This window comes from Chelmon rostratus, chromosome 8, assembly GCF_017976325.1.
Source record: "Chelmon rostratus isolate fCheRos1 chromosome 8, fCheRos1.pri, whole genome shotgun sequence".
Lineage (NCBI taxonomy): Eukaryota > Metazoa > Chordata > Actinopteri > Chaetodontiformes > Chaetodontidae > Chelmon > Chelmon rostratus.
In genome coordinates, this window is record NC_055665.1 from 25,733,403 (window position 1) to 25,753,263 (window position 19,861).

Sequence of the window (19,861 nt, forward strand, 5' to 3'; positions counted from 1 at the left end):
CCCCGCTAGCTTTCACAATGGCTATGGAGGTAATTATTAGGGCTTCCAAGTGGGTCGTAGGTGGGGAGAGACGGCAGAATGGAATGCGTCTTCCACCAATTAGGGCTTATATGGATGATATGACACTGCTAACTTCAACAGTGCCATGTACAAGGAGGTTGTTAGATAAAGTCAATCAGAATCTCAAGTGGGCTAGTATGAAGATTAAGCCTAGTAAGTCAAGGAGTATTTCAATATACAGAGGGAAAGTAAATGATAGGAAGTTTGCTATAGATGGTGAGGAAATCCCAACAATTAGGGAGAAATCAGTTAAGAGTCTAGGACGGTGGTACAATGTGGACCTGAATGATGTTGAACAGGTTGTGCAATTTAGAAAGGATGTTGCAGAAGGGCTGGAGAGAATAGATAAATCAGGGCTCCCAGGAAAACTGAGGTTGTGGTGCTTGCAGTTTGGCTTGTATCCTAGGTTAATGTGGCCAATGTCAGTATATGAAGTCCCATTATCTGTAGCAGAGAGAATGGAAAGGCTAGTTAGCTCTTATATTAGAAAATGGTTGGGTGCTCCCAGGTGCTTAAGCAATGTAGCTTTGTATGGGAAAGGAATGCTTCAGCTGCCAGTATCCAGTCTAACAGAGGAGTTTAAATGCACTAAGGTTAGGACAGAACTTTTATTATCTGGGAGTAAGGACATGTTAGTTAGCAATGTGGTTCCGAATCCTTCTGGCGGGAGGAAATGGAACCCAAGGGCAGCAGTGCAGGAGGCAGAGGCAGCTCTTAGGCATGCAGAAATAGTAGGAAATGTTCAATTTGGCCGGGGAGGCTTGGGGCTTGGCCCAGGCAAACCAGTGTGGAATAAAGCAGGTCTAAAGGAGAAAAGAAAGCTTGTAGTGGAACAGGTGCGTAGGCAGGAGGAGTTGTTAAGGGGGGCAAAAGCAGTTGGTCAAGCCAAACAGGGACAATGGTTGAATTGGGAAGGTGTTGAGAAGAGGAAACTTAGTTGGAGGGACCTGTGGAATATGGAGGAAGGCCGTATTAAATTTCTGATAGGGGCGACATACGATGTGTTGCCAACCCCGCAGAACCTAAGTCTCTGGGTACAGGGCGATCAATCGTGCCCACTCTGCTCAGGTACAGCAAGTTTAAAGCACATTTTGTCAGGTTGTAGAATTAGCTTATCACAAGGCTGGTATACATGGCGGCATAATCAGGTGCTGAGAAGCTTAGCCGCAGGCATTGAAGAGAGAAGGAAGCAGGTGAATTCTGGAAGTTCTAGAAAGGAGAGGTTAGATGTGCAGTTTGTTCGAGAGGGGGAGAAAAATAGAGCTGCTAAGTCAGGGAGAAGGCAGGTAGGTGGCTGCCTGGTAGGGGCTGATGATTGGCAAATGCAGGTCGACTTGGGAGGAAAGCTAGTTGTGCCCCAGGAAATAGTTTATAGTAATCTGAGGCCGGACATTGTCTTATGGTCCATGAGTAAAAAGACTGTGTTTTTTATTGAGTTAACAGTCCCTTGGGAAAATTCAGTGGAGGCAGCTTATGAAAGGAAGAAGACTAAGTATGCAGATTTAAAGACAGAATCTGCGTTGTAAGATACAGAGTTGGCTTGTTTTTTGATCTTTTTGGTTGTTTTCCTGCTTTGTTTGCTTCTTGAAGGAAATGTTAGGGTTTGTTTTCCTGCTTTGTTTGCTTTATGAAGGAAATGGTAGGGTTTGTTGCTTCTTGAAGGAAATGTTAGAAGAGGCTGTTAAATCTAGTCTGTGGTTTAGGCCTCCACCTTCAGCACCCTCTAAATTTTCCACCCCCTACCCGAACAAGGGTCTGTATCCAATCCCTACTTTCATCTTTTGACTCTACCTCTTTATTTTCTACCCCCTACCCGAACCAGGGTTTGTATTCCCACCCCGCTTTTTTTTGGTGCAGTGGTGAGAGGCAGGTGTAGATGATGGTAGTGTGGCAATCGGCAGTTACATGTGGCATCTAGGCCTGTGGTAGCATTGTAGCAGCTAACAATAGCTAAAGCGGTGAGAGTATGATGGTATCTTAGCAGTTAGTATTGGTAGCTAGCAATTAACATTAACTGTATAGGTGAATCTAGCTTTGTTGTCTTCTTCTGTTCCTCTTAGCAGGTAGCGGTTAGCACGTAACATTAGCTAAATGGTAGCATCAGAACTGTATTGTCTTCTTCTGTTCTTCTTAGCGGTTAGCATTAGCATTATAAAATAGTTAAATGGTAGCATCGGTACTGGCCACTACCTGGAGCATCTCTGGGTCAGTTGAACGTGGCGGTGCTGTTTGGATTGTGTAGGAGCAGTGTGAACTGGCACTAGGGGGGGTGACTCTGGGACGCCGGAGTTCACTGCCTAACCTCCTGGAGGTGTAGTGGGACTAAGTAGGCGAAACACTGTTGAAGGGAGGTTTCCACCTGATGACCCCCAGAGACGTGTTAGGAATCACTGCTCTTTGGCATGTATAGAGGCAGATTAGAGCTCCAAGGTTCTTCACTGAGAATGAATCCTCTTTTTGAGCACAAGTATCTTGTGCTTAAATTAACTATATTTAAATTACATTTCTAATACTTTGAAGGATACTACTTTTTGACCTGGGCTGTCAGGCATTCATTAAGCAGTGGACGGCTCACAGGACAGACTGAGAAGACATGGACACTCAGCTGTAGTGGAGCAGCTTGAACATGATCAGTCCATCTACATGGCTGTATATTGAAAGGAAGTCTAAAAGTGAAAATTAAAAACCTTAGAAGTACATAGCAGTTTCATACTCCTCCAAATGAGCCAGCCACCAACCTACTACACACTACTGCCACCACGTGGACACTCCTAGAGCCTGTTGCCAAAGCAAAAACATGGAGACTACAGGACTGAAACATTTGGGAAAGAAGTTTCACTGAATAAAACAAGAGAGTGTGTTTTCTGGAAACTGTGTGTGAAGTCGTCACATAGGAGTGGCCAGAGGCAGGTAGTCAGGGTAGAAAACAAGAGTTTGGGTGAATAATAGAGTAGACAGGATAGAATAATAATAGAGGAGAGTCTACTCTGTGCTACTCCACCTGAAACATTTGCCTGCTCTTGCACAAAAAATGTTTTGTTTTGTTTGTTTCCGTGATTTATAGAGATCCCACGTTTAACACTGAAAGGAAACTAACACATAAATTAGGTAAATAAATACATAATAAATTAGACCTGTGAAGTCTTTTTTTTATTCCTCACAGCAAGTCATTTGTAGCCATCTGATTGGACCACAGTGAGGAAAAATGGTCTTAGCACAGGCCTTTAGGAGGGAGACTGACAACGTTTGTCCACCTGTTCATGATTTTTTATTTATATATCTGCCTGTGAATTTCACTTAAAGGCGCACAGAGGCTGCATGCACTTCATCGCAGATCAGTGGGTATGGACATATTTAAAAAGAGTTTCCTATTCATTATTGTGTTTCTAAAGCACTTTATTACTATTATTAAGCATTATATTACACATATCATTGTACTTTGATCTCTTTATAGCTTGATCCCATAATAGCACAAGTCAAGGTCTACTTACTGGAAATTTTCCAGAACTTTCAGCCACGCCCCAAAGCTTCAATCAGCACATGGAATTAGCTCATTTGTCATGGAAAATAGGATGGCTCTTGCAACTACTCTTCAACAAACTGAATATCAGGATCACATGTTATATCACACAATGAATGCAATCATGATCTATCTATCTATAATAACACAGAAATAATAATAATAATAATCAAATGCAGGACCCACCTTTGTTGATAATGAAATTTTTCTAAAACAAGAATAAGATTACATTAAAGTGGCACTGTGGAAAAAATGAGAACAAAAAAAATCCAAACATGCTACCTTTGAATTGGCAGAAACATTCTGAAAAAAAAACCCAAAATAAAACATTCTAAAACATCCCATTGCTATGTAAATAGTTATTTACGCCGTGCAAAAAGTCCAGATGTTTTAGTTCCCACAATTCGGTGGGTACTTGAAGGCAGCGCCAGCAGGTTGTGACAGTGAGAAATGACGCACCGCCGCTCAACGCTTTCACTTCCTACACAAAAAGCTTCAGCTCAAAGTCTCACACAGCCGACGTGTGCACAGAAAGTAAACGCATGGCCACTTGTAGCACTGAACAGTACTCAGTTTCTTTATTACTCGGCCTTTATTTGAATGTACACTGTTTACAGCGCTGCGGCGTGGAGCCAACACAATGGTAGGAGTCACTATTGTCATTATGGAGCACTTCAGTTAGCTTTTGACTGTAGCAGACAGAATCCAAACACAGCTGATGTAGCTGACGCTGACGACTCAACAAGCTGGGGTTACTTCAGAAGCTGGAGTTAACCTGAAAGTCTCCAGAGCTGCATCCGCAGACAGAGGGCATTCACTACCTGTCATAGTGGACAGGTAATCGGAACAAGGAGTGCCCAGTGGAGCGGCTGTCTGATCGTCTAATCATCTGTTCTGCTTCACTGAGGCGTGGCCCGTGGTGAACAAAGTAACCATTCACACATGAAGGAAGCAGCTGTGGTACAAAAGAGGTGAGATGTTCAGATGTTGGTTATTACTTTACTTGACCAGCCGAGGGTACCTGCAGCATGAACTTGTCAGTCAGAGGTTGTTGCTTCTGTAGATGCAGTGCAGTGTGTTGATGGGAGTGTCCACTGTTGCCTCAGACTCAGGTCACATGGTGTGCTCGCCTGATGAGGATTCTCATTCAGACACATGAATATATTATCTGGACTCGTCAAAACACAAGTGCCATCATTGGATGTTGTTGTAAGATGTGGTGATTTATTGCGGCTGGGATGCTCACAGTGCAGTGTACCTGCCCTGCCATCTGTTGTCCCACAGAGCCGACTGTTCTGCAGTAAATATGGGTCACATAGATGAAGCCAGGGTGTCGTGCCTCGACATCCTCACCCACCACAGAGAGCTGCTGGTGTCCAGGCTGAGGAGTATTCAGTGCATCCTGGACAACCTGTTGGCCTGTGGCTTCCTCTGCGAAGAGGACGCTGAGATCGTCCAGCGGACTGTCACCAAGACGGATCAGGTAGGAAAACCACAAAAATCTACGTTTTCTGCGAAATACCAGCTGGTTAAAAAAAAAAACCCACAATAAACTAAGAAGTTTGTGAGATTCTAACCAACGCAGACTTTCTTTCCTGTGATTATTTTCTAGGTGCGCAAAATCTTGGAGCTAGTCCAATGCAAAGGGGAGGAGGCCTGTGAGTACTTGATTTACATCATATATAAAGTATGTGATGCATACATAGACCTCCAGCCATGGTTGAAAGAGATCAACTACAACCCAAGCAACGATGTTGCGGCGATGAAAGTGGTTAACACAGATCCCAGTAAGTATTACAATCGCTGATGACATCAAAATGTTCTTCTTCATAGATTTCAGGTCAGAGCATGCTGGAAGCATACCCTGCCCAGAGGCCTGTGAGGCACTCTGGGCAGGGTATGCTGTGTCAATGCAAGTGTGTAACAATACACAAATAGAAAATTTGCATTCCTTAGCCTTCCTGGGGGAACATGGGGAAAGCAAAACCAACGTGATACTTGAATAAGGTTTCTAAAAATTTAGTAGTATCATCTAACTTTGTCATCCTGAAACCAACTGTTTGCAGCAAAGGTAAAAGGTAGAAAACAGTTATGACTCACTGGACCTAACTTTGGTTCATATAATGCCACCAAAAGCTTCTACTGATGTTGCACTAATCCACTGTCGACCTCCTCTAAGTCAGCAGGTATTGTGAGAAGTTGAGGTATGAGATGAGCCGGGACACCTGCTACATCATGTCGTACGGCCAGAGAGAGGAGACCCGCCTGGAGGAGCTATACACTGACACGCTGATGGAACTGTTAAACGACTGCAATGACAGTCTGGGCTTCCTGGAGAGTCTGGACCAGCTCCTGGGAGACCACGCAGTCTTCAATCCCCAAGGTGAAACCATCTATGTGATGGGGGATGCTGGTGTGGGCAAATCCATCCTCCTGCAGAAGCTCCAGAACCTCTGGTCCAAGAAAGAGCTGCAGACGGACGCCGTCTTCTTCTTTAAGTTCCGCTGTAGGATGTTCAGCGTCTTCAAGGACACAGAACAGATCTCCCTCAGAGATCTTTTGTTCAAATACAACTGCTACCCAGATCACGATCCAGATAACGAGGTGTTTGATTACATCCTGCGCTTCCCTGAGAAGGTCGTTTTCACATTCGATGGCTATGATGAGATTCAGGAGGATCTAGACCTGATGAATGTCCCTGAAGTGGTGTCACCAGAAGACAAGGCACACCCCCTCCAGCTGCTCGTCAGCTTGCTCTGTGGGAAACTACTCAAGGGCTCCCAGAAGGTGCTGACGGCCCGGACAGGCATCGAGATCCAGAGTAGGGTGATCAGAAAGAAGGTGGCTCTGCGGGGCTTCTCCCCTGCTCATCTGAAGACCTACATAGATCTGCACTTTAAGGAGCAGGAGCACAGAGAGCTGGTGTCAGTTCAGCTGGATGCTAGCCCCCACCTCTGCGGCCTGTGCTCCACACCGTTGTTCTGCTGGATTGTGTTCAAGAGCTTTAGGCACCTGCACACCATGCACGATAGTTTTCATCTGCCTGAAACCTGCGTCACACTCACCGACATCTTCCTCCTGCTGTCTGAGGTGTTCCTCAGCCACTCAGCCTCACCTGCACCTTCCCTGCTGAAGAAAAGCACCCGGTGTGCCTCAGAGACATTCAGAGGGGGGCTCAGACCTCTTACGGCATTTGCCAAACTGGCACTTGAGGGTATGGAGAGAGGGGGCTTCATTTTCAGCCAGGAGGAGATCATTGCGTGTGGCCTGACAGAGGAGGATCTGCCCCTGGGCTTCCTTAGACCCATCACTGAGTATGATGCCAGTGGGAGCCCTGCCACATTTGAGTTCCTCCATGTCACCCTCCAGTCTTTCTTGGCGGCGTTTGCTCTTGTGTTTGATGAGCAGGATGCTGCCAGCTCCATCCTCAAGTTCTTCACAGCGTGCAGCAGGAAAAGAGACGCATCCTGTCTGCCTTTTGTCTTCTGTAACAGTGGCTCCTCGAAGCCCAGCGAAAAGGAGCCATTTGCAACTAATGAACATCTTCAGTTCACTAATCTGTTCCTGTGCGGACTGCTGTCCAAGGCTCACACCGGCCTGATGGAGCATCTGGTTTCTCCCGCGTTATTAAAGAAAAAACGGGCCTTGCTGAAGTCCTACCTTTCGACCAGTGTAAAGTCCCACCTGCACGGCTTGCCCCCCTACCCCAGTGATGATGGCAAGAAAGTCCATGTTTTGCCCAACTTCCTGTGGATGCTGAGGTGCATCTTTGAGACAGGGAGCAAGGAAATCGCTCAGATGACGGCGAAAGGCATCACGGCTGGCCTCATCAAGCTGGGTTACTGTAACGTGTTCTCAGGTGACTGCACCGCCCTGAACTTCGTGCTGCAGCACCGTCAGAAGCTCCTGGGACTTGACATGGACAACAACAACATCAGCGACTATGGGGTGAAGCAGCTGAAGCCCTCCTTTTGTAAGATGACAGTGGTGAGGTAAGAAGCATAAACATTGTTTTAACTACCTTCTGTTCAGGCTGATTTTTTGAATGTACACAACTCATCTAATCAAACCGCTCATCTTCAGGTTGAGTGTCAATCACCTCTCTGACAGCAGCATTGAGGTTCTTGCAGAGGAGCTGTGTAAGCACAAAATTGTGGAGATTTTGGGGTGAGTATACATGTCAGTTGCTTCTCATGTAAAAATATGGAAGTATTATCAGCCAAATGTAGTGAGAGCATCAAAAGTTAAAGTACTTTGTATGTCCTGTGACTGAAATATTATCATTTTTATATGACATTATTAGATGGTTAATTCTGATGCATAAACATGTAGCAGCATTTTGCTGTTGTATCTGCTCAAGGCAGAGTGGTAGTTTTAACTACTTTATGTGCAGTTTAGTGCAGTTTTTGGGAAATGTCTCTTTGTCTGAGCACTTCAAGGAGATCTCATCCATGTTGGCTTATGTTGTAGGCTTGAAAATTCCTTCTTGACTTTGGAAAAACGCCCTGACTCCTGAACTGATATACACCATTGCTACCAGAGGAGGGACTTCTTTAAATTTGTTGGTCATGCTCATAAAATATTATGCATTGCATGAAAGCTGTATTAATATTGATAGTTATGTTTTAGTGAAATAAATGCTTTCGGTTCCTTTGGAGAGTTTGACTCCTTCTTCCTGAAAAGAGGAAAGTTTCCAGTGGAGGTTTTTTGTGGTGTTGGTGTAGAAATGTTCAGTTTGGCTCTGCCTGCTGATGGACACTCTCAGTGTAGGCAGCTTCGTTGCTGTCAGTGGAGACTTCAGACCTCTATGCCGACAGTCGCTCCAAAAAGGCTTTGGCACAGTCTGCCTTTATGCAGTCGCAATTTTTATTATCAGTGTTCTTGAATTTAGTCACATGGTTTCATAGTTGTTGTTTTTTTCAGTATACCAATGATAAAGGTACCGCTCACTAACAAGTTAAGGTAGAGCAAGTGCAAGCATTAGTACTCCAGAAAGTACAAGTCTGCTTCATGTTGTTATGGCAGTCAAACAGGATATTTAACCGCAATTCATGTGTCTGTCCTCAGGCTGTACAACAATGACATCACAGATGTTGGAGCCAAGCTGGTTGCTCAGATAGTTGAGGAATGTCCAAAGCTGCGAATCCTCAAGTATGTTAATAACTTCCTAACCTAACAAGTCTAAAATCAGAATATTATGATGGTTGTAGTAATTGTAAAATTCACATGTCATGGTCTTTTGTCTGTTAAAATGATGCTGACACTCTTTTGTCCGCAGGATTGGTAAAAATAAGATCACTGCTGTTGGTGGAAAGTATTTGGCCCGTGCAATCCAGAAGAGCACTTCTATATTCGATGTGGGGTAAGACTTCAGCGCTGTGAAACTGTTCTCATCCTGCTGTGCTCATGAAAGCAGCGAGGTTAGAAAGAAAGAGCCAGTGACCTGACACATTAGCTGGAGAGGCCAGGGAGGATTAATGGAGGAGTTTCAATAGCAACCATCTCTCAAGTGACACAAAACATATTATTATGAAAACAAATCACGATTAAAATGTCACGATTGAGCCCAAATTTGACAAAACATTAGAGTTTGTTAGTAACTCAACAGACTACAGCCCAAACAAGTAGTGGATAAAGCATGATAACAGGGCTGTTTGAGGATCAGACTTGGTTTTAAAGGTTAGGTTATCATTAGGTTGGAGTTAGGGTCAGGCCTTTAGTTGTGATGGTTAAGGTAAGGGTAAGGGACTGGGAATGGATCATGTCAATGTGTGTCCTCACGAAGATAGAAGTATGTGTGTGAGTAAAAGCATGAAAACAATACATTTTCTCTTAGAGGACACTGTTGGCCTGAGTAAGGCAGGCGCTCTCTGTTTGGATGCTTCCTGATGCTGCTCGGATGACATGTGTGATGTATTTCTTGCAGAATGTGGGGCAACAGTATCAGCGATGAGGGAGCAGAAGCATTTGCAGAAGCTTTGAGGCACCACCCAAGGCTTACCAACCTCAGGTGAGAGGGCAGCTACCTGAGAAGACAAAAAAAAAAAAACCCTACTGATTTAAACTCACTGATTAAAGAGTCGTCTCTGTGTTCTAGTCTCTCAGCCAATGGCATCACATCTAAAGGTGGGAAGTGCCTGGCTGAAGCGCTGAAAGAGAACAGCGTCCTCAGGATATTCTGGTAGGCAGGTCACTTACTCTGAGCCCAGTGATTTCACTGCTCTAACAGTACTGCTGTCTGTATACATGAACATGTCTGTGCTGTTGTAGGTTGGTGCAGAATGAGCTGACTGACGAGGCCGCTCCGCACTTGGCTGAGCTGGTTAAAGCGAACACAGGTTTAAGTCACCTCTGGTAAGTCACCTCCTGACACGATGCCGCCGTGGATGAGACCTGTTGAATACCCCGCTCAGACACTGCTTCGTATTTGTCTGCAGGTTAATCAGCAACCGGTTCACTGTGGATGGGCTCGGACAGCTGGCTGAGGCCCTCACTCACAACACAGCACTCAAAGAGATATGGTGAGGACGGAAACTTGTTATGGCCTGTGAGAATGCACATTTACCTCCCTAATGAAATGTACAGTGTGTCTGACTGAAACAGCATTTTGTGGTGGTTATAACACATGGAGGTCTCATTGTTAATTGGTGTTTATTGATTCAATTTCAATTTTATTTTGATTTGATTTATATAGATATTGATGCTGATATATTGATTTACATTATGGTACTAATATCCTTCAGATCATAATGTCAATATAGTTATTAACCTGGATAAATGCACCACAAGCTTACTCTTTTATAGTGTTTTATAAACACTATATGGCTTCATATGAAGATCAATCAACATGTATTCACCTCTCCTGTGGAGTAGGATTTGTTTCTGGAGCACAAATATTGACGCATACAAACGAGTGTGTCTGGCAAAAATAATAAACTGTATAATCACCACATTAAAATGCTTGAGCATCTACGCCTTCTCCGTCAATATGTATGAATATGCAAAATATAAAGTCCACTCTCAGTGTTTGTGCATTGGAGGCTTAAATTGAATATTGGACCAGGATTGGCTTCCAGACTGGCTGTGATGTCACAAATCCTGCTCGTAGGCCCGCCTCTTTAAATCTGGATTTTCAGTGAGCACAGAAACTCTCCATCCTGCAGATGGAAGTGAAAACAGCCTTCTAGTGCACATACATCACGTGGAAGAGACTTAACATTGAGGATGTTGTTTTAAAAAAAAACTAGTTAGTCACCAGTCTGTGGTACGAGGTGATGATGATGATGGTCTGACTTTTATTCTAATTCATTATATTTTATCTGGTGTACGGCAAAATTCAACTGGGTAGGTGTCGTCAGGTGTTAATGTTTAAATGGTTTTAGTTATGGGAACCAAGAGTGGCACTGACGCAAAAACATATGCTGAATCATGTGAAGAAGACAGCTTTGGTTTGAACTGATTAGCATGAAGCCCATTCGCCAAATCTTTTCCTGTCAGTGTGTAGTAGTTTCAATCAGGAGGGTGAAAAACGCCTCACAGCATCGAGGCTGTGCTCTCCTCTGAGCCCATGAGTGGGTTTGGAGTGGGACTGTCTGATGATGTGTGCTCATGTTCTCACAGTGTGAAAGGAAACCAGCTCTCTGAAGAGGAAGAGCAGCAGTTTGCGGCGGAGGGAAGGCTGCGGTTCCACTGACTGGGCACTCCTGTGAGGCACGAGTTGAGTAACGTCTGTACGACAGAAAAGAAGTCGTGTGTGTGTGTGTGTGTGTGTGCTATTTCACCTGCGTGCAGCTGTTTGGCCGTGGGCACAAAGTCACACCATCTGCTTTAATGGAAATCCTGTATGTTCGTGCCATCATCCAATTTTGCACAAATGTTTCAAGAAGGGGATGTTTACCTGAGTGGCTGTCGGGGAAAAAGGAAGTGGAAGCAATGATGAACAAGAAGAATACAAACAGTGACTCCTTTTTAATGAACTTGTATAGACTTTATGTGCATGTTTTGTATGAATAATCAGTAGAATAACTTTATTTTATTTATTCATAAAATGAGTTATTGCTGTGTTTAAGTGTTCCAGTATGCTACTGTATGACAGAGAGCCAGCAGTCTTTCATTAGTCTGATAATGCCCACAAAAGGCTGCTACACTGACTGCTGCCAAATGAAGAGCCCCTTTAACTCACTACCACAATCTTTATCAATCTTTGGATCATCAAACTAACTACTAACTAGAATAGGACACTGTTCAGGCTGATTAGTCTGGATGAGCTTCAAACACAAAGTAATATGGTAGAAAGGTGGAATAAGTGCAGGAGAATGACTTGCATCCCAATGATTCACTGTTCATTGCTTTTTGTAGATAATTTTACAGAAAATAAACATTTCAGCACATTTTGTGTTCGTCAGGATTTTATGTCTTTGTCAGTTACACATTGAACAGCACACATTCTCTGTTACATTTCATTAGGTAAGATTTGTTGGGGCTCAGAACTGGCAAGAAATCAATTATGAAAACGCTAAAAAGTGCTTGACTGGTTCTAAAGTAGCTCCTAAAGGCTCATGTTTGGACTGTACCCTCAGTTTGTCACGCAGTCCCAGAAACGACCTGAGCCAGTACTGCTTCTCCTCACTGTGCTGTGGCTCAAACACCTTCGACACGGTGTACAACGAATTTCTCACTGCATGTGCAAACAGGAAGCCCTGACCCGGAGTTGCACAATAACAACGCATTTGTGTCTACACACGGTGTAGAACAGAAGAATCAGATGTTGACCAGTGAAAGCGTTCAGCTAGCCTGGAGAGACATTCAGGAACAATATATTATAAATGCTCTTGCGATTACTAACATGTCCTTGACAACAGAACATTTCCATTCGCTGAGGAGAACCATGTGAGCTGAGAGCGTCGACCTCCCAAAACGTTCTTGCACTACACAGTTGAACCTTCTCTCTGGTTGAGGTTTTATGCAACACCAGCCTTTTTCTCCGTACCTCTTCATTTTCCCCACAAATGGAAAGGTTTGAGTCATTGTGCTTTTGCAGGCAGCTGTTCAAAAACAATAAAATCTAATCAAAAACCACAAGGACAGATCACTGGATGTCATCATCATATCTATTAAGGCCAGATCCGATGCACGTTTCCTCAGCAGTTCACAGAGAAAAAAATGAAGACGTCACTGAGCAGTGTCAGAAATCACCTGTATGATCAGTCATGACAGTGATGATAAAAAATGACTGCTGAATTCAGATTAAAGTGAGAGATGAGAGAGCAGTATGAGCCCTGTGAGATGTCCTTCAATCAGCCAAATGTTCAGTGTTCGGAGAACAACGTGACTATAGCACCACCGTGTGGTGGGACAGTGTTACAGGCCTCAGCTGACCTTCATGTGATCCCAAAACTCCAAAGTCCATTCAGTTTTTCCTCCAGTGATCAGATCCCTCGCTGTTGTCCCAACAAGAGACAGGGCTGACATGACTTAAAAATAAAGACAGCGTGAAGTGTAATCAGAGAGAGCATGGAGGTCCTCCTCAATCTAGATTTTATTTCAGTCTTCACTTCTGTTTATATTTCTTTAGATTATTTTGAATTGGAAGTGGGGTGAAAATTTTGTGTTGCCCTCAGCAGCCACAGACGTGTCACCTGTTCCCGGTTCACTCATTACATAATGAAATGCTGTTGATTTAGCAGCTCTTTATTTAAAATTACAGAGTAACTGATGCAAGTCTATCATTTGAGATCCAGGGAGGAGGGTGTTGCGGTCTAGAGGGTTCAAATAAAATATTAAAAACACTGGCAAAGGCCTTCTTTATAAATCAAATATATGATCCATCCTCCTCTGCGCCCAAATAACCTTCCCACAGTCCCTGATACAACTTGATAGCATCTTTCATTATACCACATTCCTGTCACGCAGGATGGAAGGCAGAGATGGGGAGGATTCATTTTCACACAGCCTCTCTCAGACAGGAGGGGAACACTATGCTAACAACAGAGTGAGACCAACGTGTGAGGACAACACAAACCTACATGTGCTGCCTGAAACAGGAAAATGACTCCAGCTGATCAGATTTGGAAGTGCTTTGAAATAAAATGACTCATATTTTATGTTAAGTCCACTTAGAGGTGAGCATGTCTGTTTCTGAAGATGGAGGAGCAAATGAGCAAGTGACTCTGTGCATGTAGCAGAGCTTGATGCTGAGTGTGAACCCAGGCCAGGCTAGTCACTGATGGGGGCAGAGATGTGGTTGTGAGGGAGTGGACGAGAAGTGGATCTGGGATTTAGCAGCTGAATAATTCCACCTCTTTTATTTCACAGGACGCTGACCTGGAAGATCAGCTGTTCTGTGACTGGTTGGAAAAACCCTGCATACACATGCAACTGGGTGGGTGGATACCAATGATACATACTGGATCCCAAATTTGACTAATACACTGAATTCTAATACCACAATTACAACTGCATGATTTGATGCCTCAAACACTTTCAGAATTGGAGCATTAAAAAAACAAAAATGGTAGTGATAGTTTGTTTCCCCCAAATAAAGCTCCCACTTCATTTAGCCTTACCTTTCCTCCACCACCACATGCTCCAACCTGGAGGTAGCTTTAACGACACAAAGGGAGCAGCGAGCACAGAGAGCAGGAGAAAGTGGAGGCCAGATGTGGCACTTCATCCAACATATTTGAATAAAAACGTCATCACGCCCTCATGTAAGAACCTCCATGTGAAGCTGGGATTACATCCTATACAATTGCTTTTAAAGTTGCTATTAAGGAAAGAGTGAAGCAGCTTCATATTTGTTTTTCCAGTATAAAAACCATCTTCACTGTGGTGGGACAAGCACAGGGTTCTGAGTCATGGGAAAAGGAAACGGGTGAGCTCCATCAGAGCTTTGGGATCCACACTCTGTGATTTCACTGATTAGTCTGATGATGAGCTTTTCACTGAAATCAGTTAGTTTTGAAAGAGTCAGTACACAGCTTCTCCATGGAAGAGGCCTTCAGGCAAACCTGACCCCATGAAAACCCAGGAAACAGGTCCAGTCATCCCAGTGTCCCTGTGCCTTGACCAGCTTCACATGGTGCTGGGTCTGTATAAATGAATGCACTTGGTTGAAGTTTTGACTGAAGCTGCCGGGACCTGAGACCAGTCTGCTAAAGTCTCATCGACCAATCAACAGCCACGCAAGTTCATGGCTGAGGGTAGAGTGAAGGAGCACTGCACTCAACCTGCAGTTTACCTGCAGTGACAACAACAGTAAACTGGTTTGCACTCAGAGTAAAGAAGGAGTGTCCTCAGGTGTCCTTGGGGCTGCTCAGTGAAGGTATAAAACCAATCAAACAGTCAGAAATGGAACATAGAGCAGATCATAAGGAAACCTCGTGGGATTACTTGAAAGGCTCTATGGAGTTTTCTGTTCAATGTTATGAAAGAGTTATTCATAAAAAGTCATGTTTCCATTCACTGTTACCGAAATGACGTGTGTCCGTAAGCTCTTACAAATGTCTTTGATATGTTTCCCTTCTCCTGAAACATTTGCACAGCCTGAATTGATTACATTCATGTTTCCTAGCTTGTGCTCTTCTTCGCTGGCTTTGTTGGCGCTTTGTAGCATATCTTGGTGTGTTACTGCCACCTGTAGGTCAGCGGAACAGTGCGAACTGGGCTCTGTATCATGTCCTGTGCATGTTCGTCCTCCTGTATGTGGACAACAGAAACAAAATGCGGACCCACCCTTTGAAAAACAGATCCAAAGGTCTACTAGAGGTCAAAAAACACCACAAGTCAACTTTAAATTAGAAATTATAGAAAAACAAAGAAACAAGAAATTTGGATTTACAGTAAAAGAGGATTTTGTTCACTGCACAGAAAATACTCCAATAGCTATCTTTAGCTTTCATTTTATTTTCATTTATATCTTTCATTCACACTCTTTTATGATTAATTTCATTAACCTTAGCCCTAATTCAGCTCAGGTTAAAGCCACGCAGCTTCCTTGTAATCTGCTCTGCGTGTTCCATTTCTATGTCGCGACACCGCTGACCTGTGGTAATCACTTAGGGAACGATCAGCTGAACCAGCCCGTTCCTCTTCTGCTCGACAAAAGAATGAAGATACAGCAAATATGGACTTAAATATGGACATTTTTTTACTCTGAGCGGGAACCAGTGTCATCACATTTGTAGCAGCTGAAGTATGATGAAGTGCTATGATTAATGCACGGCCTGTTCAAATCATATCTGCCTTTGACAGACTTCATGAAAACGACAGCAGCTTATTTTTTCGAGAAGTAACACAACACAGTTAGACAAAACAGATGCAGCAAATTAGCAAATCACATTTTTTCGTCATGAGATCCTATTCGTTGCATGAAATTATAGTTTTCACGTGATGATGTGTTTTTTGTGACTCCTGCACACCAACAACTCAGTTTTAAGAACAAACCTTTCTCGTTATGACAACATGTCACTTTATTCTGTTATATCACAAAATGTTCTCGTTATTACACAAAATCAATGTATCTCTTGAAAACAAGAGAGATTCTCCTGATAACGTTAGAAGCTGTTATAGCGAGAACCTTCCAGATGTTGTTATGCTGCAAAAATGTAGTTAAAACAAGAAACCGCAACAGAATACTCGACTGTAGGCTCAGGCTGGTAAGTCAGGGATCCTTCTCAGGATTGGGGACAGGATTTTTGTACCTGAGGACCTCTACTCCATGGTTTGTGATTAAAAAGCACTGATGATTTAGTGTGTGTATGTGTGTGCGTGTTGAATATATTCACAGTTGATTGGCACCATTTTTGCAGTGGCTTCAGTTCGGCAAATGTCCGAGCTGCTCGCGCAGACAGATCGTTCTGCTGCTGTTCTGTCTCTGGCTCGTTTCTCCTGGACTGGTAGAGCGGCAGTTGTGGTGAGATGGTCCTGCGGGTCCGTCCAGCTGGTCCAGCCGGCTCTGCTGACAGTCTGGAATCCTCCGTCCTGCCCTGCTGTGGCTGGGCTTCACAACGACAAGGCACTGGTAGACACTGATGCTGAAGGAGGGAGGGAGGACAGAGTAAGACGAGGAGGGATAATCCACACGTTGCCCTGACCCCCCTCCACTCCGACCCCACCTCCAGGGGCCACGTCCATCTCCTCCAGTGTCCTGGTTTACAATCAGCCGACATCTGCTGTCCAGTGGCCACTCAGGAAGAAGAGCCCTGCCCATCATAATGTCTTATGTGGCTTTGGAGAGCATGAGTGGTGGAGATCAGTCTGCCCAGTCGGAGACTGAGCGTGGATGTGCAACTCAAACATAAACACAAAAGTCTGTATCCCTGAAGATTGCTTACATGAGATTTGGCACACCGTGGTACTACATTATTGGGGGCAGGGGGTGGGGGTTACTGATCACAGTGGTCAGTGTCCAGCAGTCTCCCTGGACCCACGCTTCATTTTCAGGATAACTCTCATTGCAGAGTGCCTGTCACCAAACAACCGACAGAGAACAGTAAGAAACAAGAAGCTAATGAGCATGAGGAGAAAAGTCCATCGCCTGACATGTTAGGAGACACTTTACCTGTGCAAAAAAGCTTTAATCTGATGGATGCTCTGGACATGACCTGTTCACTTCAAACCACTCATCGATACAGCTGGAAAAACGCACACACACACAAAAACAAGGAAGAAGAGATGAGGGAGACAGAGAAGAGTTACAGCATAGTGTGAAACAGACAATACATACAATACATTACATGCCCATGAAATCCTTAAACTATGTTTGTTTTGTTGGCTCTGGTGACACCTAGTGGTGAAGAGCAGTCATAACACAGCATTTAGATTTGAAAGCAAATTTGTTAGAGCTGCTCTTAGTCAAACTATTGTAAACTTGAAAGTGTCAACACTTATTTTAGCTTTTATACTTTGCCAGATATTAATGAACAAAATTCCCTCTTTGTGTTTCTGTGCTGAGCTGCACTGGAAGGACGGTACAACAAAAAGAGTATGTAGCACTAAAACGATCAACTTTGGAAGATACCCACTTCATTTGTCTAACTCAAAAAGTTGAAGCCTCATATCGACGTCAGATAAACTCTGAACATGGTTCATACAGGATGAGGGCTGTTGATTTTGTCCTTGAACACATCACATTGGACAGTCATTCAGGTACCATATCCACACCATACCTGTGCTTCAACTAATTTAACCAGATTCATTCTGATGTAAATAGAAATATTTTATATTTTAACACTAAGAAATAGGGCAATGTACATATTTCTCATACGGAAGGAGAGAAATAAAGTGATGCAGCATTTTCCTGAACAGAGCTTCATACCCTTTATGGTAGATGCAGAGGCAGGGCAGGCGAGCAATGGTGTCTCCCTGTACCAGCTCCTCCAGGCAGATTGCACATTCTCCTGCATCCTTGGTCAGGACGTCCTCTGTAAGACAGTATCACACCACGGGCATGCATCAGGATTATAGGCCCCTTCATAACGAAACACTTTGAAAAAGGGACGTATGCCATTATAACTACTCTGTTTACCAAAATGAACATTAGCTCAGCATGTCATGTTGCAGATATACTGTACAGAACAGACACTGTCTTTTTATTAAAAAGACTAAAATCCCTAATTGCTGCCCCCAATAGGCTTCATTCCCCACAATATGAAATTAAGAAGCATGCAGAGAACCGTCAGTGTAAACTGCAGCAGAACATGTTATATAAGCTACTGCTTAGCCTATGTAACATTTACTGTGTAAGTCTGCTTAAAAGGTTTACTGCTTAAAGCCACTGTTATACTGTATTTACTTTACTGTCATCTTTAGTAGTTTATTGTTTATATAAAATTTTGTGCAAGACTTTTTTCAATTACAACCTTTCACTTATTAACCAAAATTTTAGGAATCGTGTTTTTGTGTTTTATTTTGATTGATTCATTAAAAGTAAAAAAAAAAAAAGCCAATATCAGATTCTTATTACTTAAACAATTTAGGTAAAATTCATTTTTTCCCCCTCTATTTAAAGTATATTCTTTGCCTTGAGGGCAGAGGATGAGGAGGTCCGAGAGGTTATTTAAACCACAGCAGTTTATTTAAACAGATTGTGTTGTGTTTGAGGGTCAGGTTCACATTCTGTCCTGGGGGTGGTGCTAGGGAAAAGCTCACAGAGTTCCTCTGGTGACAATTCATGGCTACATGGCCAGTTGTCCAGATACAGTATGCAGTGTGTATAAATCTGTACGTCAGGAGGCAGCAGTCCTTCAAAATATGACCTGAGCCCCTCATAAGAGGCCCACATGCTCACGTCCACCACAGAGAACAAAAACTCTTCATTGTTCAAGACACACTGTTTTTTTTGTTTGATATTTAAATGAAAGTCAGATTTTGTAAGAGATTGACTCATATGATGATACATACATTTTGGCAAATTACATAAAAGATTTTACTGATCCAAAAATGTACATGTTACACAAGCCCAAGAGACCGACACTAAAACAATTCTTATTATAAAATAAATAGAAATAAAAGAAGAAATAAAGGTTCTGTTATTAAAAAGCCACATACAATATATACCGATATTATAATACCTTGGATGATAGAGAATTGTGCATATTTAATGACGACAATAATATTTATACATGTATCAGTGTATGTAAAATGAGTAATAAATACAATATACGTATATACATTCAAGTATATAGTGTTATATGTGCAGTATGTGTACTATACACACTAGCTGGCTAACTTACAGCCCTATATTGATTTCCTGATTTATTCTAAATAAATAATTTTCATTCCTATCTGACCACCAATGTAACAGACTTAATGTAAAAGTCTGTTAAGTTGTGATACTGTGTGTTGAAAATGTTAGTAAACATTTCAGCAACCAGTAAATAAAGCTACGGTTAGCCAGGTAATGTTAGCTATGTAGCTAAATAGCTAACTTGCTTCACCTGGCTGGATGTAGCGTTGTAACGTTGGCACCATCCTATGCCTGGCCAGCTCACAAAAGATAAATCACTCAACTGCCTGCAGTTCACTACAGTTTTTCCTCTATCATTACATCATAACATTTGTTTGGCCACAGCCCACAATGATTATTGGGACAATTATTTCAGGATTGTTGTGACATATTTTTTATGTCCTATGCATAAATATTATGTGTATATGTATATATATATAGCATAGAAAATAAAATAATATTACTATATATAATAATACTACTTTCTTAGGAATTGTAAAAATAGTATACATAAAGTTTACACAATGGAGGACATGGTGCAGGTGTATTGTTGT

The 19,861-nt window shown here is 42.9% G+C and overlaps 2 protein-coding genes across 2 annotated transcripts in view; one reads left to right on the plus strand and one right to left on the minus strand.

Annotated features, from left to right (window-relative positions):
* Positions 1-4,073: 4,073 nt before the first annotated feature.
* Positions 4,074-11,971, plus strand: nod1 (nucleotide-binding oligomerization domain containing 1). The gene is made up of 12 exons (XM_041941688.1): positions 4,074-4,551; positions 4,865-5,063; positions 5,193-5,367; positions 5,760-7,572; positions 7,664-7,747; positions 8,648-8,731; positions 8,859-8,942; positions 9,507-9,590; positions 9,678-9,761; positions 9,851-9,934; positions 10,018-10,101; positions 11,201-11,971. The coding sequence occupies exons 1-12, from the start codon at positions 4,523-4,525 to the stop codon at positions 11,271-11,273; spliced, it is 2,877 nt and encodes a 958-aa protein (XP_041797622.1). The 5' UTR covers positions 4,074-4,522; the 3' UTR covers positions 11,274-11,971.
* Positions 11,972-13,249: 1,278 nt separating this feature from the next.
* Positions 13,250-19,861, minus strand: part of znrf2b (zinc and ring finger 2b) — a 36,882-nt gene continuing 30,270 nt past the window's right edge. Inside the window, exons 3-5 of the mRNA XM_041941689.1 lie at positions 17,898-18,003; positions 17,142-17,214; positions 13,250-17,045 (exon numbers count right to left, since the gene is read on the minus strand). Of these exons, the coding sequence (XP_041797623.1) occupies positions 17,157-17,214; positions 17,898-18,003 (164 nt within the window). The 3' untranslated portion in view covers positions 13,250-17,045; positions 17,142-17,156. The remainder of the gene's footprint in view (positions 17,046-17,141; positions 17,215-17,897; positions 18,004-19,861) is intronic.

Excerpts from the sequence above, each read along its gene's own strand:
- nod1 (XM_041941688.1), top strand. The coding sequence starts at position 4,523 with ATGAAGGAAGCAGCTGTGGTACAAAAGAG. Across the intron at positions 5,368-5,759 it reads AGTGGTTAACACAGATCCCA|TCAGCAGGTATTGTGAGAAG; the intron begins GTAAGTATTACA and ends ACCTCCTCTAAG. Across the intron at positions 10,102-11,200 it reads ACAGCACTCAAAGAGATATG|TGTGAAAGGAAACCAGCTCT; the intron begins GTGAGGACGGAA and ends ATGTTCTCACAG.